We start from the raw sequence: 26,199 nt of genomic DNA, 5'->3' as shown, positions 1-26,199 counted from the left end.
TATAAAGCACACCAGGCCAGATCCCGTGGCTGTAAACATCCCAGAAAAACTTTGCAGCAGAGACGTTTGCTTTCCTTAGCTGGGCAGTTTCCATTTGCTGTGCTGTTAGTACTACCAGTTTTTCCCTCCCCGCCCCTCACACCAAAAGAAATACAGTATTTGGTTTTTTAAAATAATTTTATTTATAGTTTTCATTTATATACATTTCAATAGTTTAACAATAGTTGTAACTTTTCAAACCTCGACTTCCTCCTCTTTCTGCAGTTCCTTAAATTTATTTTTATTTTATGTATTTTTATTATTTCCAGCATATTCTAAATTAACTTATTCTAAAATATTTGTTTTATTTTTTTAATTGGGCAGTATCCAATGTCACTCACACTCACACGAGACCCATGGATAGGCAGAGGCCGCTTTTTGCAATATCTGCATTTATTTACAGATTCCCCAATGGCTGGCATTAACATAGCAGACCCTGGATCTGTAGTCTCCCACTGGGAGAGGGGAGGGGGGAATTAAATCCAGTGGTCCAGGGATTGAGAGGAATCTCCTTAACAAAGGGAAGGTGCTTGGCTACACTGCCAGGGCCTTTAAGGCAATCCCTGGCACTGCTGCTGGGTCCCATTAATGTAACAATCAGAAGTCACTTGTTGGCAGATGCCCTGCATTGACACCATCAAAAACCCATAAAAGCATAAGGTTCAATTAACTCTATATCTGCTGGTCTCCTCTACTGATCTCTCAAGGATGGAAGAACCCATCTTGTTATTATTTGGATTCATGTTTTTAAAAAGGCATGCTTATTGCTGCTTCTGAAAAACTGAACCACCTTGTGTGCCACCAGAGGCTATGCAACCCCCTCAGGCTTTGCATCAGTCTGGGAACTGTTCTGTGATTTTTATGACCAATCTCATGGTTGGCACATTCATACTAAATATGATTTTATCTAGCAACGTCTATGAACAGCTGATATATTTTGGTATAAACACTGTATGAACCGTGCATCCTACCATGGAACATATTTTAGGCTATTCAGTCTTTGCAAAGCGTTTTTTAAATTTTACCTTGCATTTTTACCCCTTTTGTTTTTATGACTGTGTTTATGATTTAGCTTGATGTTTTGTTTGTTGCATTTGCAAATCTTATTTTTAAAAGTTTATAGACACACACACCAATTACAGGGACCTCTGAAAGGGCTTCCCGTTATTGCGGAGTGTCCTGAAACTTAATGAATTGCGACCTCAATTGTAAAAAAACAAAAACCTTGCAAGACTTCCTGCGAACTTCCAGTGCCTCCTTAACCCCGACTGGGAAATTGCCCACCAGGATCCCTTAAAAGGTGCCAAGCTTCCGGGTGAGTGTCACAAGGCAGAAGCGAGCCAAGGGACTGACGCGCGTCTACCAGTCCTCTCCCTTCTTCTCCGCCTCCTTGCTCTCCAGTGGGCGATCGCTCGGTGGAGAGCTAGGACTACGATTCCCGGATTGCCATGCGAGCTGCGCAGGCGCAGTGCTGCCGCCAGACAAGGAGGCTCCTCCCCACTCGGGCGGGCGGGGCGTGGCTTCGGCTCCCTCCCCCGTTGCCGGTCCCGGGAGGCGCCGCCGCCGCCGCCGCCTCCTCCTCCTCCACCTCCTCGCTCGGTCCTCTGATCCCACCCAGCCTGCCAGCCATGGATTCGGACTCCTGCGCTTCCCCGCCGCCCCCCGAGGTGAGAAGAAGCCCCCCTTGCCCTCCCCCCAGTGATGGGGTACAAGGAGTCCCGCCCCCTCCCAACCCCCCTACCCCATATATACCCCCCCAGAAGCCCCACTTTCTCCTCTCTCCCCTCCATCGCAGTTTCGCCCCCCCCCCGCTTTCTCTTCATCCTTCTCCAAGCCTTCTACCCGCCCCCAGCCCCAGTTCAGGACACCCCCATCCACCGCCCCCCCCCCGCGCAGAACTGGGTCTCTCGCTTGAGGTTGGATGTACGTGGGTGGGAGAGGGGGAAGGCGTGGCAGAGTTGAGGGGGTGTCCGGAGCTTCTTTTTTCTCCATTTAAATCTCACCCCCCTCCTCCTCCAGCACACCTTTTCAAGCCTTCTTCGGCCACTGTTCTCCCCTCCCTTCTTTTAAGGGTGCGATCCTTCTCTGGTCCTTCACCAGCACCCTGGGGTGTGATTGCCCCCGCCACCCAGGGCCGGTTGGGATCCGGCTTGCTGGGCAGCCGGTTGCCCCCTCCCCATGCCTGACCCTCACTCCTAATCCCAACAAAGAAGCAGGCTCCCCTCCAGAAGAAACCTCCCCGCCCCCCCTTCCACCGGGCATTGCCCACTTATTGTGATGGCAGGGGGTGAGGAATGGGCAAAAGTCTGCAGTGTGGCGCGGCGCTTTAAGGGGGTGCTTGCAAAAGTGGGGGTCCCCTCCCCTGCAGCTCCTCAGCCAGTCACCCCTCCCTTTAGCAAAGTTTTTCTCAACGGCCCCCCCCCCCCGCGCTTTTTCGCTCTCCGAGTGGCACCTCGCTGGCCCTGCCCTCTTCGAGTCCGTGGCTGACGCCCCTAGTGGTTACGCCCGCCTCTTCCTCCCTCCTTGCAGGATTTTTCTCCCGGATCCAAACGATGCCGCACGGTGGAGGACTTCAACAAGTTTTGCACATTCGTCTTGGCCTACGCGGGGTACATCCCCTACCCGCAAGAGGTATGGACGTCGGAGTGCGAGGTGGAGGCTGCCTTCGGTGCAGCTGGATAATCGGGGCGGGGGAAGGGAGGGGAGGGGCGGGCTCTGCTTCCCAAGATGCGGCTACACTCCTGTGCAAGAGTGGGTGTTCTCTCCCCCAAAGGCTTTCGGGGCCCTGGCAGGCTCCGGTTCATTGAGGCAGAGGAGGGGAGGGGAGAATCGTCTCCGGAGGGCGACGATCGGGGGAGCATGCAGTGAGTCAGGGAAAGGTAATTTTGTGTGTGTGTGTGTGTGTGTGTGTGTGTGAATGCCTTTGCAAATGCTGCCTGGGGATAAGGATGCGTTTGTGGGATGTAATGTCAGGAGGTGCTTTTTTGTTCTTGTGCAGATTGGCAGCCTTCGCCAACCTGATGCCCTCCAGGCATTTTGCACTACAATTCCCATCAGCCCCCGTGGGCCATCATGTAGCTCTACTGCTGAGAGTTGTGGTCCGAAACCCCTGATTAGCCCCATGTTGGGTACACCTGCATTGATTGGGAAGTGGGAAAGGCTGATCTACAGCCCTTCTGTTCTGTCCACCCTGAATGTCCAAACGGACCAGCTGTAGTGTCAAAATGCAGGCAAAACAGATTCCTGCATTGCAGGCAGGGGGCTGGACTAGATGGCCCTTGGGGGGGGGGTCCCTTCCAACTTTGCAGTTTTGTGAAATGGTACAGGTGCAATTTAAAACAATGGTTTGGGTGCTGGGCCCAGTTGCACCTTCCACTTAAAAGGCAGCCTCTGTGAAACTGATTTCTCTTTCTGCAGGACCCTTCTGTGCGGAGCACCCCCAGCCCCCCCAACAGCACTGGGGGCACCATCGACAGCGACAGTGGGGATGTGGGTGAAGCGAGGCTCCCCTCTGCCCTCTCCTTGTCAGGGAAAGCACAGAAGAGCTTCAGCCAGCTGACCCATCGGAAAGCTTACACCTCCCTCTACCAGTGGGCAAAGCCACAGGACTTCCTGCTGGGCAGGAAGAAAATGGGGCTCAGGAGGAAGAGGAAGCTGAAGCGGAGGGAGGTGCTGGGAGGGGAGGAGTCCTATGTGCAGGCGCCCACGAGCCCCTCTTCGGAAGGCGATGCCCACTCCTCCACGGGGCGCTGCTCGGCATGGGACTCGGACTCGCTCTCCAGTGCCTCGTGCCCGCCAGCGGCCCCACCAGAGGCTCCGCGCCTGGTTCAGACGGTGGGCAAGCGCACCATCATCCGGCAGGGGAAACAGGTGGTGTTCCGCGACGAGGACGGCAGTGCAGATGACGAGGACATCATGGTGGATTCAGGTATGGAGCAGAGAGGCTCTCAAACAAAGCACTGTCTTTCTGCATCAGGCGGAAGGTTAAAAGCAGGGGAGCCATGAAGGCTGGATGGCATGTGCTGTGACAGCTCCAGCCAAAACTTGCAGAAAACATCTGAAGGGCACCAGGCTAGTGATTGCAATGCTGGTGGTGCCACATGGGAGAGCTTTCTCGGTGGTGGCTCCCTTTACGTGGAACGCTTTGCCCTGTTCCCCTTTTGATTTGTGTTCTACTAGCAACCGAAAACTTTTTAAATGAGCTTTTTGATTCTCTTGCTGTTTCACGACCTGATTGCAAATATTGCCTTTTAACTACTTCAGTCATTTGAGTTTTTAATGGCTGGCTCACTTCCGGCTTCATATTTGTAAAACCACAAGAGCAATACCCTTGTGGAGGGGGAAAGCAGGGGTATAATTTTAAATAAGAATGTATATATATATACCGTATATATATATATATATATATATATATATATATATATATATATATTAAAAGGTTAGTGTATTAACAGTCCATTATTGACAGAACTCTCACCACTATTAAAAAAACCCAAACCAGTATTTTGAAATCATTATTGTGGTGTGACCAGTTGATGGCAACGAATTCTCTTGCCATAACAGATGAACTCCTTGGAGAGCCTGTGGGGGCCCTGCAGTTATTGCTGCCCTCCATCATCAAAGCAGCAGCAAGGGATGATGGGAGTTGTAGTCCAGAACAGCTGGAGAACTACAAAAGAGTAGCCAGGCCCTTTTCTGTGTCACCAGCAGCAAGAGTGTTGGGCTCACAAATAAGGCTTGCTCCTTGGAGGGAGCATCCACCTACAAACAGGCTTCCCAGGTAGATGCATGTGGTTGTATTTGAGGACTGGTGATGTATCTGATGAGGGTCTCTTACCTGGAACTTGTTTCTCTCTCTTCCTCCCTGCCGCACAGATGACGATTCCTGGGACCTTGTGACCTGTTTCTGCATGAAACCCTTTGCTGGGCGCCCCATGATCGAGTGCAACGAGTGCCACACCTGGATCCACCTCTCCTGCGCAAAGATCCGCAAGTCCAACGTCCCAGAGATCTATGTCTGCCAGAAGTGTCGGGACTCCAAGTTCGACATCCGCCGCTCCAGCCGCTCCCGGATGGGGTCGCGCCGGCACTTCCTGGATTAGCGGGGTGGAATTTTTCCCCCTAGCGCGTTTGACACAAGTGGACTTGTCATGTGAAACATGAGACTCTGGTTGGTGGGGGACAAACCCAGCCACAACCAGGGAACATCCTCTCTGTGGTGAAAGGAAGCGTCCCGAAGCACCCTCAAGGGCCTAAATCGCCACTGGAGAAGGATCCGATTCCGTGCCCCAAAGCAAGTCGAGGAAAAAGGGCATCATTAGGATGATAAGAGGAAGTGGGGGGTGCTGCCTGGTGTGCACATCACTTTCCTTTCTTTCTGTTGTCCCAGGTATGAAAGTATGGCAGGACGAACTGCCTGATAGGTGCTGAGTGACTCCACCATCAGGGAAGAGGATGCAGCAGTTTGACAGCTGGAGATGCCAGCAGCTGTTGCAGTTCCACAGCGCTGCAGCAGGAGGTCCAGGATCTCTCTTAAGGGTTGTGTGAAAAAGGGTCGCCTTCCCCATCCAGGGGAGAGCCAATCCAAGGTCGCCTCAAAGTGAGACTGCTTTTTAAAAGCCACCTTCAGTGGAGGAAGCCATCTGCTTGTGCAAGCAGGGAGAGGGAAGGGCAGCCATTTCTCTCCCTTTGAAGGATGGGCTCAATTCCTACTCTGACGGGCTCCTCCTTCTCTCAGGTCCAGGATGGGCTTCCCTTCACATTGGCTGGCTCTGTCTTTGTAAAGTGGGAAGCATGTAAAACGCTTCTTCTGAGCTGATGGGGGTGGTAAGTCTTGGCACCTGGGGATACTTCTATGCATTCAGCACAGAAGAGTCTTGCAAGCTGGGAAATGGGCGCAGAGATCTCAGGTTTAACAAGCCCAGTGGATTCCTGCCACCAGAGCGCTGATTCCTCCTTTGCAGTGACCAAACTGGATTATTGCACAGATGTGAATCCTCAAGTGGATTCTCCCTTTGCATCGCTCTGAGCTGTCGACAGCAAGGAAATGTAGTATTTGTGGGGAAGGAAGAGCAGCAGGCTCGACGGCGTGAGCAGCGCACCAAGACAGTTGTCTTACCCGAGTCTCAGCGTGGACAAGTATTCCTTTGGGCACCTAATGTGCGATGACCCAGGCTCTCATATGGTGGACTTGTGTTACAAGTGGTAATGGATGGGGGATTGAAACCCCTTAAGTCATTTACCCAGTTGGTTTGGTAGGGTTCCCATACTGCATTCTTCTGCCATGACTTTGTCCATTGATTAGAAGCAAGTATGAAGAATTTGATTCCTCTACACAGCAGGGTCTGCTTTCCCTCAGGCTCCTCCATTTGCCAAAGACAGTTCTTCTACAGAATGCCCCAGGCTGATGCTGTGATTACTTGGCAGCTTCAGCTACCATCTTGGGTTTTTGTTTTTTAAAAAAATGCCTGCAGAGCGAGACAAATCAGTGTAGGACATCTTGCGGTGGAGGAAACAACCAAGGAAGAAGTTTCCTGTTGAGCAAGCTTTCACTTGTATTTTGGCATTGAGCTCTAGGACCCAGTTTCAACCATTCTGCAATCAGGTGGTGTCTGGCAAGCCCAGTTAATTGGATTTTTCAGCAGAAGAATAAACATCTTGCATGTCTGTGAGTTCATCTTTGTGCAATCTCAGTTTGAGAGCTTTATTTTTTTTTAATTAAAATTATTTGTATTATTGGATGAGGCTCCTTGTCTGTCTTTCTAGAAAAGAAGTAAAATCTTTAAATGGTGCATGGGTGACCTGTTTCGGTGCTCAGTTAAGAGTGGAGGCAAAACCACTGCAAAGCACTGGGAGAAGGTGATGGGGTGGTGGTGGCAGCTTGAACATAGATAGCATCCTTTGGGCGTGACTTGTGTAATGCGAAAAATGCACTTCCCTTTACTGGGGACAGGTGGTAGTTCAGGGGTAGAGCGCTTGCTTTGCATGTAGAAAGTCCTCAGTTCAATCCCTGGCATCTCAGGTAGGGCTGGGTGCAGACAATACTTAGCAAGCTGGACCAAGGTTCTGACTGGGCACACAGTTGCTTCTTGTTTTCTGAGTCTGGAGGAGCAATTCTATGTCAACACCATTGAATTTCTATTCATTTAGCTCACCCAGTTTTCCACTACAATGCTCAAACCAGCAGAGAGCTTTGAATGCAGGGGATCAAGAATGTCTGGGGATCCTGAACACCTTGTTGGCAAATGGGCTCCTGGACAAGATGCCCCCCTTGGTATAATCCTGCAATCAGGATCTCATTTTAGTGCTTAAGGCCCCAACTTTGGGGCTTCATCTCCAGCTACAAAAGGACCAGTCAGCCAAAGTTACAGCCATGGCTGATCAAGGTGCACCAACTGTCTGATGACAGGATGCGGCTTTGTAGGTTTAAATCTTTAGCGAGGGATGTTTGGTCAGTGCCAGGAACAACCAATAGGAATCAGCCCCCCCCCACTTCATTCCAAACATTGTTAATATTTCTGCTTGATTTTAATGTGATTACAGGCAGAGCTGTTGGGGCAGAGGACAGTAGTCTCTACTCCGATCACACTTCAGCCTCAGAACTTCTAGTGGCCTGAGACGAGTCCCTATTGTTTTGGTATTTCCCTAACATATACACACTCCCTCTCACCCATATAAAGAATGATAATATTGTCCCAGCAGAGAGGGTTGTTGAGAAGGTAAGAGAATATGGGCAAAGTGAAACTGCTTTGCATCTGCAGAATGCCGGAAGCCCCCAATCTTGAGTTTCTTAAAAGCATTATTTGTAGCGAAGCCACTCTTGAGATAAGAACTCACCTTGCAGGCTCAGAAACCTCCAAAAAGGGGGCTTGGGAGTAAGGGTATGGGGTGGGCAGAGACCCACCGCAGTGAGGTAAGAGAGGGGTCATCCCCAAGCCAAAGGGCACCCCCCCACAGCTGCCATCTTTCTTGAGGCTGATGGGATGGGGGCACATGACTAAAGGATTCCCTTATGTAACAGGCTCAATTTATGGGCATCGCCATGAATGTCAATAGCTATTAAGTTAAGCTCGTCACCAAATTCAGCTGAAATGCAGAGGGGGAAGAGCACTGGTATGCCAGCTAAGAGCTATGAGCACCTGGAACACGAATGAGAAGAGCATAAAGCACCTGGGTGGCTCTTACAGCCACTTCTCCTCTAGTCTATGGGAGCGGAAGGAGCAGAGGAGATAGAAAATGCACACATTTCCAGACACCAACCATGGCTCCATCACCCTGATAGTGCCCTCTAGCTGCTGTTGGACTCCAACTCCCATCATCTCTTACCCCTGGCCATGCTAGCTGATGGGAGCTGAGAACCTAACAGCAGCTGGAAAGTAACAGGTTAGGGAAGATTGATCCCTTGTACAAAGCCTGTTGCAAGAAAGAATGACTGATTAAGTCACCAGAAGGCACTATGTTTAGCCTCCCTGAAGGATCAGAGTAAGCATGTCTGGCTGTATCTTTTGCCTCCTTGCCCGTTGGGAGGCTTCTGTGCCCCTGCTTTAAGTAGCCAACAGTCCGGAGAAAATGGGTCTCTTTTATTGTCCTTATTTGTTACAGGAGAAACCAGAGGCTCTGTCCTCATCAGCGGCTCATGCACTTTGCAAAATTCCCAGTCACACGAGGCAGGGGCTTTGGAAAGCGGGGAAGGATTGAAGCGGAGGGGTGCTCAGGCTGAGCTGGGTTCAAAAAGCAGAAGGTTCAAGTGGTTATTGTCAGTGTTAATTACCAGTGCTAATTCTAGCCCGATTCTGGTTCTTGAAGAGGCCAGGTCTCAGATTTCTGAAACCAGAACTCACTGCGATCCAGGAATAAATACTATGACCATACAGTGTATTTCTCATTCCATCAGCTCTGAAGGAAGTTGGGATAACTGGCATGTGGAAAAAGGAATGGGGCAGTTGGGTAGGGGTGTCAACATGAATAAGGATCTTTACTTGAGGGTACCATGGGTTAACCAAGGAGATGGATATTACTAGACCAGAACTTGGTTCAATGGAAGATGCGAGAGAAAAATAATTGTCCAACGAAACAACTGAGGAGCAGCAACACCTAATTTCAAGAGGAAAAGGGGGCAGGTGTGATGTAACAGGCTTCATGGAATTAGTTATCATTTTACTTAGGGTAAGAGCTGAGGTGGGGACAGATGGTGGGGTATATGATCTGGATCCAAATGAGTGGGTCGAACCCAGTTATACAAACAAATAAAGTGGCGCAGGGGATGCACCACACTGTCTGTGTGTGTTTCAGGAACCAGCAGTTACGACAAAAGGCTTGTTTCGGCATTCAACACCCCCAGGGATCCTACATAAATGTCATCAAGGAAGGTGTTCCAAGGACTAACAGAGAGGCAACTCCAGCCTCCTCTCTTCGTGTTTGTAAAAGGAGCTCTACACTGCCACCAGGGACAGAGGGCCAAAAATGGGACTCCTGCAACCTCTCCATTGCTTTCTTGCAGCACAAGAACACCCCTGGTCTGCGGTGGGAGCAATCTTCCATTGGGAATGCTATTGCCTCTGATTTGGCACTCACTTGGCCCTCCCACTCCTATCTCCCCACCCTGCCTCCATCCGCACGACGCCTTTTGTGTACATCAAAACGCTTATGGTGACTTTTACTCCTTTTCCGGGCCAGCTTCTTGCTGTGCTTGGAACAAAGACAAGCTGACAGGGAAACAGTTCCTCTTAGTGTATCATATTATATCAGCTGCTAGAGAGAGAGATGATGATGGACAGGAAGATTCAAACGTGTTAAAAGAAAGGCTTACAAATTTCCCAAAGTGCATTTTGATTTCGGAACGTGGATATGAGCACCGTGTTCTTTGCATTGCCAAGCAGCCGCAAGGGTCTGTGCGGAGGAGGCTCGCTCCTTCACCTGAAGTAGCCTGCACCCCCTCCACTTCCTGCAAGAATAAAATCGACACCTCACCCGCCCCGCCCCCCACTGCCCACCTGCCCCAAGGCTCCCCCCGCTGAAGAGGACACTGGTTGCTGCAGGGGAAAGGGGGGCTCCTAGTCTGCAGCCTGCCCCCTTGCGTTGACAGGGGCAGGCTGGAAATGCTGGCCATTGTCAGCTGTGCCAGTCAAGCAACAGCCCCCAGCTGCAGGGTCTGGGTGCCACTGTCTCGTTAGAGCAGATTCCTCTCATTTTGTCCCACAATGTTACGTTGGGTGTCAAACCACCTTCTTCCGCGCCAATCAGGAAATAAGTCGCATCCCCACTCGTCTGAAGACGTCATCAAATCCAGGGAGGAAAGATGGTGCCATATCCGCTGGCTCCTGGGCACAGAACTCAGCACCTGCCCTCTTCCCCACCAGATTAGCTGTCCGCATCAATCCGGTGAGCTGTGGGGGTAGCAAAAAAAAGGGGGGGGGAGAGGGGAGACTGTTTTATAGAGGCTGAGGTCAAGGCAAACTTGCTAAAGAGCCACCACTGAGGGAGGTGTAAAGGCACTTTTTTAAATAAGCAGTGGGCAGCAGTGGGTTCACCCCCAGGAGACCCACATTGTGTTCCTCCCACCCCTGTAAAGTACCTCCTGCAAAATGGCAAAGGAGAGCATGAAGCAGCCTGCCTCCAGCCCTACGCAGCATGCCACCATCCACGAGGGAAACTGGCAGGGAGGCCCCCAATCCAAAATCCTGACACGGAAATCAATTTTGTGGGCCATGGCTCTAAGCTATAATAGCTGCAAAGTTGGGGATTCTGAAAATCTGGGTTTACCCTGCCCTGCTGCAGCCGTGTACACAGGGGCATGAAGCAGCCTCCAGAGGGGCAGGGCAGGGAAATGCTGCCATTCCTTTAGGAGCCAGAAGCTGCTCCCCAAACCAGCAGGAGTCACACCGCATGGAGCTGGCCAGCCATCTCTGGGCACTCAGGATATGCCTCATCCTGAAGATGTGCAATATTTTTGCCACCTTGGGGACTGGAAGCTTCCTCTCTGCTTTGTTGATTTTATCAACTTTAAATTATTATTAACTTTAATTTGCTACTCAAGCTATTACTTGTCCTCCACCAGCAGGCCCCACGGTGAGTTACAACAATTTCAGTTTTTAAAAACAGTTAAATCAGTCCCAGGAATATCTCCAGTGTCAAAGACCAAGGTACAAGAGGTGGGTCATTTGAAAATGAAGTCAGGTTTAAGGGATTCTCTGTGCATCCTCATAGCCATGCTTAAATTGCTGGAGGAAAGTCTTGAGATTCATGCCTTGGCTCCATGCAACAGAGTGTGCTGTGGCCACAACCCTCTCAAACTCACAGCCTCTGTCAGCAGGCTGAAAGAACATGAAGGCAAAGGAGGCGGGAGTGAAATTTGGAGAGGTGTGTGTCATCGTCATCCCCCTGACCCCCTGAGTCCTTGCAAATGCAATCTTCCCATCCCCTGCCCATGTGGCAGCTCCTCAGTGGAAGGGCAATGGATGCTTTTACCAGGTCTGTAGAAGGGCTGGAAGCGGAAGCAGCAGACCAGGGCTTTGCTACTTACACTGCTTTGGTATCCGAAGGGCCTCGTTGTCGCCAGACATCACTTGATGCAGGACTCCTCGGAACTGGTAGAGGACTTTCAGGCTCTTATCTTCCCCAACACAAGGGTCGTAGAACCCAGGCAGACCGGCCTAGAAAGGGGAACAGTCACGCTGAGTCAAGGAGAAGGGCGGTTATAGAGATCTGATCTTTAAGTGACTGGTTGGGGCCCATCTTGAAACCTCCTGCCATTGGAAAACTTTGGATGGAAAAGTTTAACGCTCGGATATGGCCACCAGCTTTGAATGATAAATTGACTCAGGAATGCAAGAGGGCCAGGGAGAAACACATGAAGGCAACTTTGCAGCAGTCTGGTGCCAGTTTATCTCTTCTAGAAACCTTAACAATAGATCAATTTTACCGCCATCTAATCACCTAATCATCTAATTCCTTGAGTTCAGTTGATTCTTTTGATGCAGCTTAGTTGGCAGTTCTTCCTCTACTTGGTATTTGCTGTGTTTGGTGCTGTTTTTAACCCCTTTATGTTAAAAATTCCAATAAAAATGTGATTACAAAAAAAGGAAGAGATGATGGTGGTTGTGCAGAAGTATGTACAGTATGTAAGGGTCAGTGCACTTGTGTGCATGCACACACACACACACACACACACACACACACACACCACAGAACCACTGTAAAGCTTGGCTTCTGTACCCTACTGGAAGTCCAACCAAAGGTTTACAAATCTCACCTCATGATTGCCCGGCTTGGGCTCACAACCACCCCAACGTGCCCTCAGAAATGGAACAGGTGAGTTGTGTGGGCTAATCTGCTTCCCCACCTCCCTGCACACTGGCCTCCTCCTTACCTTGGATGCTTCTGTAAGGATGAGCTTGGAGTCTTTCACCAGGCACTGCAAGGGCACAGTCACGTCTATGACCTTCACCTTCTCGTTCCTCCTGCTCTGGTCATTGACGAATTTCCCGTACCAGGCATTCACCACTATCAGGCCTGCATTGTTAACGAGAAGAAGCTGTTGGCGCAGAGGACACTTTCAGGAAACAGGGGAGCGCCCCCCGCCCAGGCAAGTAGAGGGAGAGAGAAAAAGAGAGGTCTGCCCAGGCCTCTTAACTACATAAAATCAAAACAGATGAGCACACAAATCCCTCCACCGGGATAGAGGCTCCCCTTTTATGATTCCATATATTCTTCCACCTTAGAGGCTAGGACCTTGATTTATTTTTTAAAGAACTACTGAGGTTCTTGGGTTGCTGATTTCTGCAACTAGTACCAAACCCTGAGCTCGCACAGTACAATAATAGGAGGTGCCTTACACTGAGCAAGCTGTAGCTCAGCTTCATCCATGCCAATGGGAATAAGCTCTCCAGGGATTCAGACGTTGGTCTTTTTTCTGCCCCTACCCCAGAGATGTCAAAGTATGAACCTGAGACCTTCAGCATGCAAAGCAGGCGCTCCACCACGGCTCACCCGCCACCCATATGGGATGGATATGCCCTTGCAGATAAACTAGAACCAACTGGGTATTCCAGAATCATTAAAGCAAACGTTCTGGGGCACAACCTCTTCCCACTTAGTGTTTCCTGTTCTAACTCGATGACTAAAGAGCATAAGAGCAGTAAGCAACACAGTAGCATTTACGAACCCAAACAGAAGTGTGCAACCACCTCAAATGGCTGCAGGGCAGACTTGGGTGGAAGAAAAGTGAAATCAGCACTCCTTACCCATCCTGGCTTCTTCGGCCTCAATAATTCTCCGGACAGATTCCTGCATCAGCCGCACCTAAGCAAGGGGACAGACCAGGATTCAGCATCAAAAGAAGGAGGCTTATTTATTGTGTTTGCAAATATTCTTAAAGGGAAAAAGGAGGAGGCCTTTATAGGGACTGCACTTATGTAAAACCAACATGTGAGCCAAGAATGGTCTAAGCTCTGCATCTTCCATCACAGGAGGCTGCCCTCCAACTCTTGGAAAGTAACAGGGATGGCGGACCTTTGGACATTCTGGGGTTGGTTTTATGTGTGAGAACACCTGATAGGGGAGCCCCAAGACTGTGTTGCTCAGAGGCATAGAGGCAAAGTGGGAGCTGCAGCAGTAGGACAATCAAGCGCAAGACCCAACTCCTCTCTGGGAACCTCATAAAAACAAGACCGGAGGGAAGGGCCAAGGCTCGAGGGTGTGTTCTCCTTCAACACACTACGCTACAAGGGGCACAAGGAGGAATAGGATGTAAGCAAGAGCAAGGCTTGCTCAGCAGCTGCAGACGTTTTGCTGCCTACATGATCCCAAGCATAACTTTGCAAGCACTAGAAACATGTTTCACAGAGAGAGGTGAATTTCTGCACTTGTGTGTAGAATTGCATCACACTCGCAATTTCTCCAGGGTTGCAGGATGAGGTGTTCTCCAAAAAGCGGTGCCAGGTTCTCTCGCCTGCCTCTGATCTGGAAGGCCTCCTTACCACACGCGATTGGAGCCTGTCATTGTAACTCAGCCAGGAGGGATGCGCACTCTGCAGCCTGCCCAGAGGCACTTGGATCGATTCTCCCTGCACTCCTGTCTGGATGCTGGCACTGCCCAGAGGTGACCAGGCAAAGTTTCTGTCTCCCTCTCTCTCTCTCTTTTTCAGCCTCGATAATGGAGATTTGTTGTAACAAGAAATGCATTAGCAAGAGCTAGATTTACTAGTGGCCTTGTAGATGCTTGTCATCAAGAGGCAGGGTCAAAATATCTGAAATAAGTGAGAACCTTAGACGTTGAATGAGACCAAGGTGGAAACATCTAGCCCAGTACTGTGCATCTCATAAGACATCACTTGGAAGCGCACATACCAGATGTGAAGGAGGCAAATGACAAATAAAAAGATGTCAGGTACTAAACCTGGAACAGGTAAAGCATATGATCTATGAGAGACATGGCCCCGGCCCCCAAAACTGGCTACAGTCACACTCTTGCACGTGTTCTGTTTTTGAAAACACACACATTCTTTCTCTCGCCAGTAAAGGCAGGCGATGAGGCAATTAAAACAGGCTCAGTTACATAAAAACCTGATTAAAAACAAAATAAACCCAACGCTTTCAAAAATGAAGACAGCCGGACTTCCGGGTTAGCGCCATCGGCAATGGCGGAGTTCCTCTGACCGAGAGGAACCCGCTCCATGAAAATCGGGTCTTGCCGCCGCGGCGAAGGCGGAGACCCTTTAAAAATCCCAGGCGGAGGAAGCCTGGGAACGTGGGATTCGGCTGGCACCAGGAGCACCTCCCCTACTCGCAGGGAAACCCCTTTTTCGGGGATCCGAAGCGACGTGGGGTGAGCGGCGCGGTGTTTTGAATCAACCGCTAATTTTACGGAGTGAAGCCGCACAGCCGTTGCCGGAGAGCGCTGACTTTTTCCTGTGGACAATTGGACTCTAAACAAGTACCCGTGAGTAGAACGGAAAATTGGATTAAGAAACATTTTAATTTGGCATTGAAGCGGGAAGGTTCTAAACAGGAAGTCCGCCTTCCGCTTTTGTAAATAGACTGAAGCAAAAATTGTGCAAGCTAAAGTCTGGAAAGTCGTATATAAAGGTCTAAAATTCCTCCAGTTTTAACCACCAAAACCCCTCTTGGAAGCAGGAGTAAAGAGGGGGAATTTTGATTGTTCAAGCCTGCAGGAGAGAGAGTAAAGAAAGATAAATTTCCACCATCTCAAACCTGGGAACGGGGTGTCAGAGACAGAGATTTTTGGGGAAGTTCATTGACTGTGAATGGAACGTCTTTTGACAGATAGTTAAAGAAGAGAAACAAATTGATTCCAATGTTGCCTTTTGCATTTAAAAGAAACAAAAAAATTGAAAAATGAAAGTAATCCTCTTTTGTTGGACCTGCTTTCAAAAGATGGATACAAATAGAAATTGTCTCCTCTAGAGGGAGCTTGTTAAATTGTTGCTGGAGTCGATCTGGGGATTTCACAGCTGTGGAGATTAGGATCGTGGGACCAGACTCTGACCTTGAATAAAAATGTGTTTGGAAGAAGTTTTGGTGCTTGCTTTTTGCAAGACAAGCGCTTTGTTGGAGCAGATGCATGAGAAGATGGATTTGATGACTGTTGCAGTCAAAAATTTTGGACAGACAGCGAATATTTATACAGAAACCATTCAGGAACCAACCCAGGAACCTGTTTTGACAGGGCAAGTGCAAATGCAGAAGATAATGGAGGAGGTTGCTGTTGAACCTCAAGTAACACAAATGGAGAGACCCGAGACCCTGCAGGAGCATAAGCCGCTGTTCTTGAAGACTGAATTTGGAGTGGGCCAGGGGGGGTCTGGAGTTGTGGGGGCCCTTAATTTTGGAGGGACTTTGAAACATGCTCTTAAATACTCTCTGGACTACACTGCTGACTGTGGGGAATGGGACTGTGGGGAATGGGCTGATCTGCTGAAGAGAGACGGAGATATTTTTGAGTTGGAGTCTCCCCGAGACCTACTCCTCAATGAGAAAGGAAAGAAATTAAGAAAGAGATCAACAAAAGACAAGGTAAAGTGCAGGTATAAACAAGAAGAAGATCTGCAGAAGGGACATGGAAAAGACTTAAGAGCCTCGGACATAAGATTACCAGGTTGATGGACTAGATGGAATGGACAGTAAGGACTGACATAACCCGAGACCAGGAAGAAGAGATGTTGGATGAAGATTGGAAGAAAATTTTTAAAAAAATTATTTTGGGAATTAGTGTAAAATTAACGAGTATTAGGAAAAATGTTGGAATGAAACTATTTGGCTTTAGTAGAAATGATATAAGGAGATATGTACAAATAAATATTAAGTTTTAAGCTTTAAGGTATTTTATGGTAAGATAAGGTTAAAATAAATTAAGGTAAATTGAACGACAGAATATAGTGAAAGATGGAAAGGATTTGCTGAGCTAATTAATAGGTTAGACTGTTAAGATAAATTACCCAATAAAAATTGAGAAAGATGGAAAGAATTTGCTGAAACAAATAACTAAACTAGAATACAAAAAGGGAGGTGTGAGGAGGTCGTTGAAACAAGTAAATGAAAGATAAAGATATGGAATATTGGATGTGTGTTTTTTATTGTTATTGTTGTATTGGTTTTTATGGTTTTTTCCCTTTTTTATGTATTGCTATGTATGTTTTGTTAATTTTGTTGTTGTTTTCTTTTCTTCTTTTTTCTGTAATTTTTGAAACTTCTAATAAATATCATTTAAAAGACAAAAATGAAGACAGCCAAGGGCGACAGTGAAAATTTGTGAGAGGGCTACGCAAAACTCACAAGGGTGAGTTAGGAAGCAGCAACTCACCAGACCTCCTCAAACACCCACCCACACTGTATTTTCAGTTGTCAGAGTGATTTTTGTAGGGAAGAAAAGCCCTTGGGATGAAGCCCAGATCAATTATTCCAAGGAGGAAGTGCACAGAGAACCCTAAGTTATCCAGGAACGGGGAAGGAAGCAAGACTTGAGACTCACTGCGGCTTCTGCTTCCTGTTTCTTCTGGAAAGTGTCGCTGGCCGTGCTCTCCCGCTGCTTCTCCAATTCTCTAACGTTCGGACAGGGGAGAGGAAAGAAGAGGGTTTCATTGTAGTCTGGGCACCTGCCTCCCTTCCCACTTTCCCCCAACCAATTCCCTGAGAGAAGCAGCCATGCCGCACGAAGGCTGGGCCAGCTAGTGCATTAAGGATGGCAGAGAGACAGAACAACCTGACTCATGCAAGTCAAGCCCAGTGAAACGAGCAGGAACGCTGCTTACTTCTCTGCTGCTCTTGCAAGTATCAAGGGCCCCCAAAGCAGGAGGGATTCCCAATGATGATGGATTGCATCTCATGTTAATTGGCAAGAGAAGGAAGGTGTCCTTTGGAAAGTTTTCTAGGCAAGTCACAGAAATACCCGCTTTGCAGTCCAGAGTCTGGCTCCTTCTTCTCGCTCCAAAAATCCCCCCACCCTCACAGGAGAGCTCTGTGGAAAAGAGCAGGAGGGTGTTCCCCCCACCCTCTGCCAAACCACCACCCCTGCTTCCCCCACAGTGGCCGGTCAGAAACTTCCAGAAGGACCACAAGCAGGCCTGGAATGCTACAAACCTCGCTTGCTGCCCCACCTCCGGCAGCTTATTTCCAGAGATGTACTGCCTCTAATGTACATACTGGGCAGCCCTCTCCTCCATCACCAGCTGCCTTTGCTGTGCTGTGCCCTACAGGTCAGTCCCACCTCTATCCTCCCCCAGTGAATGCTGGGAATGCTTTCGGGGCACTCACTTCTCCTTCTGCGCCCTCAGGTAGGGCCTGATGATGAGCCTGTGCATGGCGAAGTAGATGACGAGGGGCCCCGCCGTGGCGTAGAAGACCGCGCTGGGCAGCAGCTGGTCCGTCAAGTGGATGGGGAAGAAGTAGGTCTGGCTGGCTCGATTCAGCCTGAGATGCAGGGGAAAGAAGAGCAGTTAGCTGGCAAGGCAGGCCCAGAGAACCTGCAGGAGCCAATACACAAGGGGCCAGGGGAGGGAAAGAGAGAGTGTGCCTGACTCTCTGGTTCCTTGTCCTGCTCAATCATTTGCTGCCAATGGCGATGGGACTCTGGTGACCCTGGTGTGGCAAGGGGTGCCTTGAGTGGCGGGAGGCCCACAGCCAGAACTCTAGAGCAGGAAGAGGAGGGCCCCAAACCTGCTGGGGCCCACCTAGATGACACACGTCTGCCCAGGCACACAAATTTAAGGCAATCCCTCCTTCATGTTTCATTACTTAAGGCTGCTGAGCTCTTTTAGCAGGGGGCGGGAAGAGAGCGAGAGAAAGGCTCTGAAGTCCGATCGCTGATCTTCCCGCTTTTCCCAGGCCGTTCTGCTGTGTTCTGGAGCCCTCTGCTGGCAAAACCGAAACATGCCAACCAGAATGACAGCGGCACACGTTGTGATCAGTGTCTCCAGCAGACACAGCTTTAACAGGTGTCTGGTTGTTAGACATACTGTGTTGCCCTAAAGGTGAACTTGCTCCAGAAGCTGTGCTGACACCATGTGAGTACTCAACATAACCCTATTATTCATTGGAAGTAGCTATGGCTCATATATGTTTACAAATGCCTGCTTTGATAGCCTAATTGGCTGAGCTTTCATGGTACCCCTATCTGTGGGAACTGGGATGTTGGGTTCAGAGCCCAGAAGAGGAACCCTGTAATGTTCTGGGTGTCTACCACCTGCACCCCTGGTCAGTTGGCTAACGTAAACTGCCTTAGTGTATAAACAATGTATGTGCTTTAGGCTGGGTGCAGACAGTCCATCGTTGCACAAGCCACCTCCTTGCTGTAGAGGCTACATGCTGTAGCGTCTATCCCACTTCTGCAAGGGCAAGGGGAACTGACAGGCTGCTTCTCGCTGTAGGTCGATTTCTTTTCTTTAATAAAGCATTAGAACTGATCTTCCCTGGCACTTCCGCAAATCTTGAACTCCTAGAGCCCTCCCCTGGCTCTACGGCCTGGGTGCAGGTCAACACACAAACATAGTGCGTTCATTCTGAACTACTAGTCCCTTGGAGCGGCAAGGCCCAGGGGCTTGAGGAGCTCACAGTGGGCATCGTGCCGAGAAGTGGGACTTGGCAAGGGGTCCCAAGCGTGCCAACCCTTACATGCAGCTCAGTCCAGTGGCTTTCCATGAAGTCTCTCGGCAAGTACCAGCAGCAAAATGCAAGACCAGAGGCAGGAGGAGCCGCTCCCTAGAGCAACCTTCCCCAACCTGGTCTGATGACTGCTGCTGTCCAGCGCACCCAGAGCGCACCAGTCTATGGAAAGCAGCCTCAGAACTATGGAAAGCAGCCTACCAACTCACTTGATTTTCAGAGAGACTCCCTGGGGTACACCCACACTGACAGTGGCTCCAAGGACGCTGTGCCTGGAGATTTTCCGCTCCGCCCCATATTCCACGATGGTCCCAAAGAAACCAGCTCTGAAACAAAAGTATTTGGGAACAGTAAGCAGAGGGACAGGCTCTGCCTCTTGGTGTCTCATCTTCTGCGTACCTCGCCAATTCACCCCCTTGCCTGATGGGTCTCCCTTCCCCTCCAGAAAGGAAGAGGAACTGAGGCAGCACCTGGCATGCCTGCTACATCTGGTTTCCGGATGGTGAGCACTGCAGCTGCAGAAGGATGCCAACCTCTTGCCCATGCATCCTTAAAGCAACCGTTGCAAGAGGCTGACTCCCTTGCACAAACCCCTATGCCAAAAGCTGCCTCCTGCCTGCTAGTTATACCTGCCAGGGGCAAACCTCTGGGCTGGGACTTACTTGAGAGATCCTTTCACTCGCGTCTGATCCTCGTCCTGAAACTTGTGCTGGTAACTGACCATCATGAAGGAGTGAGGGATGCCCAGCTGTGGCATGAGAGAAACAGGAAGGTCAGCCAACCCTCTTCCTTCACTTCTGTCTCCCTCGCTTTCACCCACATATGCCAACACACTTCCTGTCCCTTGCCTACTGGCGGTAGATCCCAGGCGGACAAAAGGGAGCCACTTCTCCATACTATGCCTAATTCATTCATGCAACTCACTGTCAGGCGACGCAGTCGTGGTTTAGGTAACCACGTGGTTTAGGGTAGGGTTGTTCACAATAGCTATACATGGCCATGTTCAGAGACCACGCTGTGGAGCATGGCTCAGGTATAAACAGTTGGGTGGCCCACACAGATTCCTCGGGAGTGGATGAAGCCTCATCCTCCTCTTAACCCCCAGAGTCACAGGCCAGCCACTAGATCCAAAGAGGCGACTTATCAATTCAAGTTGCTCCACTTCAACTCAAAAGACTCCCTGAGTTGCCAGCACAGGTCTCCCCCACCCCCAAAGAGCAGACAGCCATTGCAAAGAACAGTTGAAGCTAAAGGAAGGAGGGCCACCCTACCTGAAACGCCATCGTGAAGTGGCTGGTTTTGGTGTCCCGGACGATGCTCGTATTCATTGCCGACTGAATGCCCCAGCGCCACTGCAAGTAGCCCATGGTGTTCTTGTCCAGGTTCCTTGCCAGGACGGTCGTTAGGCCCGGGCGGATCCCTCGGGAGGAGAACTGCAGTGCACAGTTCGTCGTGACGAAGCTGCGAACAGGGGGATGGTAGGAAGAGGCTTAGAAGGAAAATCTTCTCAGTGAAACTGAAAGGTTTTCCCCTCTCCTGGGAAACTGCTGCTCTCCTTTAGGCAACTGCTGCTCAAGAGGAGCCTCTCTCCCCAGCTACACACTGCTCCCTAGCTATAGCCACATCCATTCCCTTTTTAAGGCCAGGAGAGCTTGAGGTGTGCAGCAGACAAGTTATCCCAGCTTCAGTTAGAGCCTCCGACTTACAGATGGACATGCACGCCTCCTCCTCCTCCAGCAACATCTCTTGGGAGTTGGGAAAGGAGAAGAGGAGGATTATCAGCTTGGGATTCTGGAAGCTGCTCAAAGCTCCGTCATGCTCTGATGTGTACATAGATCCCCGCACACCAAACCAAGCTGCCCTGTTCTCCTCAGGGGCAAAACGCAAGCCAACAGCACACTCTCTGCCTCTGCTCTCTAGGAAATGTGCTGGGCCTGAAGAATGGAGTCAGCTGCATGCTATACCAAGGACACGTATATAAACCATGTGTCTGAAATAGTACAGAAGAGCAATCCTGAAGCCATTTTGACTCTCCCAAATTGACCTCAAATATTTCTCTGCAAGGAGAAAGGAAATGGGAAAAGCTTTTCAATTGTCTTTGGACTGTAGGGGCTTACACCTCCCTGAAAATACAGTCTGGCAAGTATCCATTAGGCTGAGCAAACTATATTTGTAAGAAATTCAGGATTCAATATTTGTAAGAGATAAAGGAACTAAAGTATTTACCATCTCAAAGGAATGGCCAGGCTACTCAGAAAATGCAATCAAGTAAGGCATTATCAGGTATCCTGGCAGACAGGAGTGAAGCAACACACTCAAATTTCTGCTGGAGACTGCCTCCTTCTGTGATGTATGTATGATGTTTAGGAGGGTGGTCTTGGGCTTTCAAGAGGCTTTTAGAAGTCTTTACAGGGGCTTGTACACCATTGTTTAGGGTTCTCCTCCCTCCTGCATGTGGTGAGTGGTGACCCTGTTGTAACAGTTTATTTCCTTTAATAAAGATCAGGCTTACTAACCGCCTTTCCTTTCAATATACTCTGGTTGGCCTCTGCTTTCTCTCTGACTGATAGAGATCTCCTGAGGGACTCTCTATGGGCTCTAGATACCCCATAAGGGAATTAAGAGGTATTTTCTTATAACACTGGCAGTTCCAGGCCAAAGACCCCAGACAGCTGCTGCCCATCAATGATGACAGCACTGGGCAGCTTTGGATCAGCACGATAGCTGGGCCTGCCCTTGCTGCCCACTAGGAACTGAACTGGAAGCTGTCAAAAGCGGCAACTTTTCCAATATTTCCTTTTGGAAAGATCTGAGCTAAGGCAGAAGCAAAGGCCATCTTCTGGCCACAGAGGGATATTGCACCCCAGTAAAGAAGAGGCTCTTGACGATGGACAAACAGGATTCAAGGGCAAGCACACTCTCCCCTCCTGCCGTTTCCAGCAACTGGAATTCAGAAGCATTTATTGTCTCCAACCGTGAAGGCAGAGCAGAGCCATTGATCCAAGTTTAGTCCTAACCTGCAAGCCACTTTGAATATTTTATATTTCCTGTGTAAGCTTTTCTCTTTCCCATACTAGACTCCCTTCTTTTTGCATTTTCCCATCTCTCACCTCTAACAAACAAAATGACAACTGGAGGGTCAAGGAAAATCCAGCCGGAACAGAAATACAGCAGAATAAACATGGGCGAGAAATTCAGGGATCCCTCTCTTTGGTAGTTGGCGCTAACTCCCAGGGGTTCCCGGCAGGGGAAATGGGGCTGGGGCTCAAGCAACACAAGCGGCAACATGGTGACCCCTGCTGTCTCTCCCAAGTTCAATTTATGCTTGGGGAGAGTTCATACAGCCGGGGGGGGGGGGGAGGTTTCGCTACTAATATTGACTTGTCGTTTTGATAAAGAGAGAATGAAAGAAGAGGGAGAGGCACTTGATCCTTTCCTGCCTTTTCCAAACTGTAGGGCCTACGAGAGGCAGCTGCCTGTCTCACTGGAAGGCCAGGGACACTTTGCAGGCACCTGCTCCTGTTTCAAGACTATACTTTGCGGCATCGGCTGAAAAGCACTTTCATATGGAGATGCTAGACGGACCTTGGATCCACCATGGGCCTCTTTCACAAGAAAGAACTTAATACAGCAAACAATTCTACATCTCTGAATCCCTAGGTTTGGCATGGTGACATTATTTACATTTCAGCCTGCCATGTATTTTCTGAGAGACACCAGGGCCCTGAAAGAAAAGGTAACCATATGATCAAAAACTGGCTTCCTACTGGTTTCAGACTCTGAATGGCACTGTGGGTGGTTAATATCAGTGCCACTGTGTATGTTGGCTGGTTGCCTGTAGATGGAAGAGACACATAGAGATAGTGATGAATAACTGGTTGCATATTCTGTTTTTTAAGGTTTGATTTTCAGTTGTATTTTTATATATGCTGTAAGCTGCCCAAAGTGGTTGGGGAAACCCAACCAGATGGGTGGGATATAAATAAGATAAAAATAATAACATCACAAATCGGTCCTGTTCCTTCTAGGAGTGGGAGGTTGTCCTCCACCCCTTTCTAAGTCTTACCATCTTTGTGTAAGATTCCGAAACACCTTCAGGCCAAACAAAGGCCCCTGGAGGTCTCCAGCTCCGAACTCTATCTGCACAAAAAGAAGACGGACAAGAGTTAGGAAGCAACAGCTACAGAGGTGAGATCAGTGTGACTCAGTTAAGCTCTGGTGCTGGTCAGAGATCTCACTCTCATGAGCTGCCCACAGCCCTTCACCTGTACAAGCTGCCTTTAACTATTCCTCTATGGCAGCTACTTGGATTGCCTGGATAGGCACTGGAGTGCATGGCCAGAGAGAGGAGGCAGGTGGTGCTTCCTCCCCTGGAACACGGCAGTGCTCACAGCAGGAAATTAACTGTGCAAGTCCACATGGTAGCCTAGTCCAGCACAGCGACACTGCCCAGCTTCGAGAGAGTGAACAAAAGAGGGCTCTGGGTGCCCTAAAATAGGAAAATCAGTGACCTCCCACCAACAAGGAAGGCAGAGAAAGAGGTGCAGCAGCAGTCTGGAAGGCTCAAAACACAGCAAGAAACAGGGTGAAAACTGGGAGAAACGAGTCCTCTTACCTCTCCCCAGCCTTTGGCAGACGTCACACGCCTCAGAGCCAAGTTCACAGAGCCGCCTCCATTCCCGTTCTGCGTTGAGAGGTTTCCCGACAATATCGCAGTGTCTGTGGCTGTCAGTGGAGCCTGCAAGAGAAAGACAGCTGTCTTGTTGCAGCTCATAGCAGTCCTGCACAAATCTACAGCAGGCCTAACTCTCAGTGGCAGGTGTCACCAAAAGCAGACCCACCTGGATGGCACCCCTTTACATTCTACCATATAAATGAATACTTAAGATCCTGCCTCAACACCAGGTGGCCTCACCTGAGTGGGCACAGGGAGAGTGTAACGTAACTCTGTGTGCACTGATGCTCTCTGCACACAGGAGACAAGTTCATGGAGGAGAAAGCTATTGATGGCAAGCCATGACAGCTGTGCTCCACCTCCACACTTAAGAGGCAGCAATGCTTCTGAATACCGGTTGTTAGAAACCACAGGACAGGAGAGTGTTCTTGTGCTCGGTTCCTGCTTGCAGGTTCCCTGCAGGCATTTGGTTGGCGACAATGAGAACTAAACTCTATGCCCCAACACTGTGTGGCCTCATCTACGTGGGTAGAATGTGTGGTGCATGGATGCTCTCTGCATGTAGGAGGGGTGGACATACATGCCCAAGACGTGGAATCAGATTAACCAGTGAATTTGAGGGCAATCATCTGCTGCAGATACACACTTAGCCAAGACTCGAGGTGTGATGATTCAACCAAACTACTGAATAAGTCCACCATATGCAATTTTTACACTCAGCCTCCTGGCATTCGACCCCTCTCAGAAACTGCGCTGTTGACTAGTTTTATGAATGCCCCTCCGCCGCTTGCTGTCCTTGGCGTGTCCCGGAATGCTCCATCATATTGCAGCTCAACTAACAGTGGGCAGGGGATGCTGACCAAGTGTGCAGAAGAAGCAGAGAAGAGTCTTTGGGCTTCCCCACTACTACTAACAGCGGGACGCAGGTGGCGCTGTGGTCTAAACCACTGAGCCTCTTGGGCTTGCTGTTCAGAAGGTCGGCGGCTCGAATCTGTGCGTTGGGGTGAGCTCCCGTTGCTCTGTCCCAGCTTCTTTCAACCTAGCTGTTCGAAAGCATGCCAGTGCAAGTAGATAAATAGGTACTGCTGCGACGGGAAGGTAAACAGCGTTTCCGTGTGCTCTGGTTTCCATCATGGTGTTCTGTTGCGCCTGAAGCGGTTTAGTCATGCTGGCCACGAAAGCTGTCTGTGGACAAACACTGGCTCCCTCAGCCTGAAATGAGCGCCACACCCCATAGTCACCTTTGACTGGACTTAACCATACAGGGGTCCTTTACCATACCTTTTTTTTTACTACTACTAACACCCTCTGCCTGGGAAACAGCGTTTGAGCAACACACGCAGAGCCTGTGAAGACTCTCTGCTTCCAGAGATGGGAGGTGTGTGGCATACAAATGGGGTGCCCGAGCACAGCACTTGAGCGCATGAGAGACTCTGACAGCACATGGGCTCAGCCGCAAGTGAACCTTCCCTTCCCCACTTCCTCCGGTGCCATTTCGAAACAGATAATTGCATCCCTGAGCCAGATTTCATTTCCCGTTGCTCTGTGCTGAGGTGCCTCATTAACAGAGAAACCCTTTTTAATTTCTCTCTCTCTCTCTCTCTCTCTCTCTCTCTCTCTCACACACACACACACACACACACACACACACACACACACACTTTACCTCGATGGACTGCGATATGTGCATTTTGTTAATTTCAACATGGGGAAAGCTGCTCCCTGGCACTTCTTCGTAGTCCTCATCGTACCGATCAAAGAGGTCAGTGGCGTCTATTCCAACGCTAATTGTCCCCTGGAGAAACAAAGAAACAAGCCCTTGGTGTTAAATGGCATTGTGCTCAGCTGTTTCAGTGCCTTGCTCTTTTCGGTGCCCAGTCTTCTTCTGCCTGGAACAGCAAGAAAAACCTTTGCTCTGCCATTGCCTTTGCAAGCCCTTCTGAAAACCCACTCCCCTAGAAGAGGAAGAAGAAGAGTTTGGATTTGATATCCCGCTTTATCACTACCCTAAGGAGTCTCAAAGCGGCTAACAATCTCCTTTCCCTTCCTCCCCCACAACAAACACTCTGTGAGGTGAGTGAGGCTGAGAGACTTCAGAGAAGTGTGACTAGCCCAAGGTCACCCAGCAGCTGCATGTGGAGGAGCGGGGAAGCGAACCCGGCTCACCAGATTACAAATCCATTGCTCCTATTTTGGCTTAACCTCCCAATGCTCACTCGCAGCTGCAGTTCCTTACATTCATCCCTATCCCTCATTGGGGAAAACCTTAGTTCGTTACCAGAGACCTTAACGCTGAAAGACATGGGCCAGTTTTAAGCACCTTCAAATGGTCATCCCTGCATTTGTTCACCCCATGTAAGGGAAGCCTG

At 49.6% G+C, this 26,199-nt stretch overlaps 2 protein-coding genes across 2 annotated transcripts in view; one reads left to right on the top strand and one right to left on the bottom strand.

Moving 5' to 3' along the window:
- Positions 1–1,523: 1,523 nt before the first annotated feature.
- On the top strand, positions 1,524–6,775 carry PHF13 (PHD finger protein 13). Its single transcript, XM_083628898.1, has 4 exons — positions 1,524–1,706; positions 2,569–2,670; positions 3,457–3,967; positions 4,915–6,775. The coding sequence occupies exons 1-4, from the start codon at positions 1,668–1,670 to the stop codon at positions 5,139–5,141; spliced, it is 879 nt and encodes a 292-aa protein (XP_083485024.1). The 5' UTR covers positions 1,524–1,667; the 3' UTR covers positions 5,142–6,775.
- Positions 6,776–8,600: 1,825 nt separating this feature from the next.
- Positions 8,601–26,199, bottom strand: part of DNAJC11 (DnaJ heat shock protein family (Hsp40) member C11) — a 56,977-nt gene continuing 39,378 nt past the window's right edge. The window contains exons 5-16 of the mRNA XM_083628746.1: positions 25,497–25,625; positions 23,771–23,893; positions 23,222–23,295; positions 20,427–20,616; positions 19,818–19,903; positions 19,365–19,481; positions 17,809–17,964; positions 17,027–17,096; positions 13,281–13,338; positions 12,407–12,549; positions 11,561–11,690; positions 8,601–10,424 (exon numbers count right to left, since the gene is read on the bottom strand). Of these exons, the coding sequence (XP_083484872.1) occupies positions 10,399–10,424; positions 11,561–11,690; positions 12,407–12,549; positions 13,281–13,338; positions 17,027–17,096; positions 17,809–17,964; positions 19,365–19,481; positions 19,818–19,903; positions 20,427–20,616; positions 23,222–23,295; positions 23,771–23,893; positions 25,497–25,625 (1,302 nt within the window). The 3' untranslated portion in view covers positions 8,601–10,398. The remainder of the gene's footprint in view (positions 10,425–11,560; positions 11,691–12,406; positions 12,550–13,280; positions 13,339–17,026; positions 17,097–17,808; positions 17,965–19,364; positions 19,482–19,817; positions 19,904–20,426; positions 20,617–23,221; positions 23,296–23,770; positions 23,894–25,496; positions 25,626–26,199) is intronic.

Source organism: Podarcis filfolensis (genome assembly GCF_964270895.1).
Source record: "Podarcis filfolensis genome assembly, chromosome: 8".
NCBI lineage: Eukaryota > Metazoa > Chordata > Lepidosauria > Squamata > Lacertidae > Podarcis > Podarcis filfolensis.
This window is presented reverse-complemented; position numbering and strand designations above follow the sequence as displayed.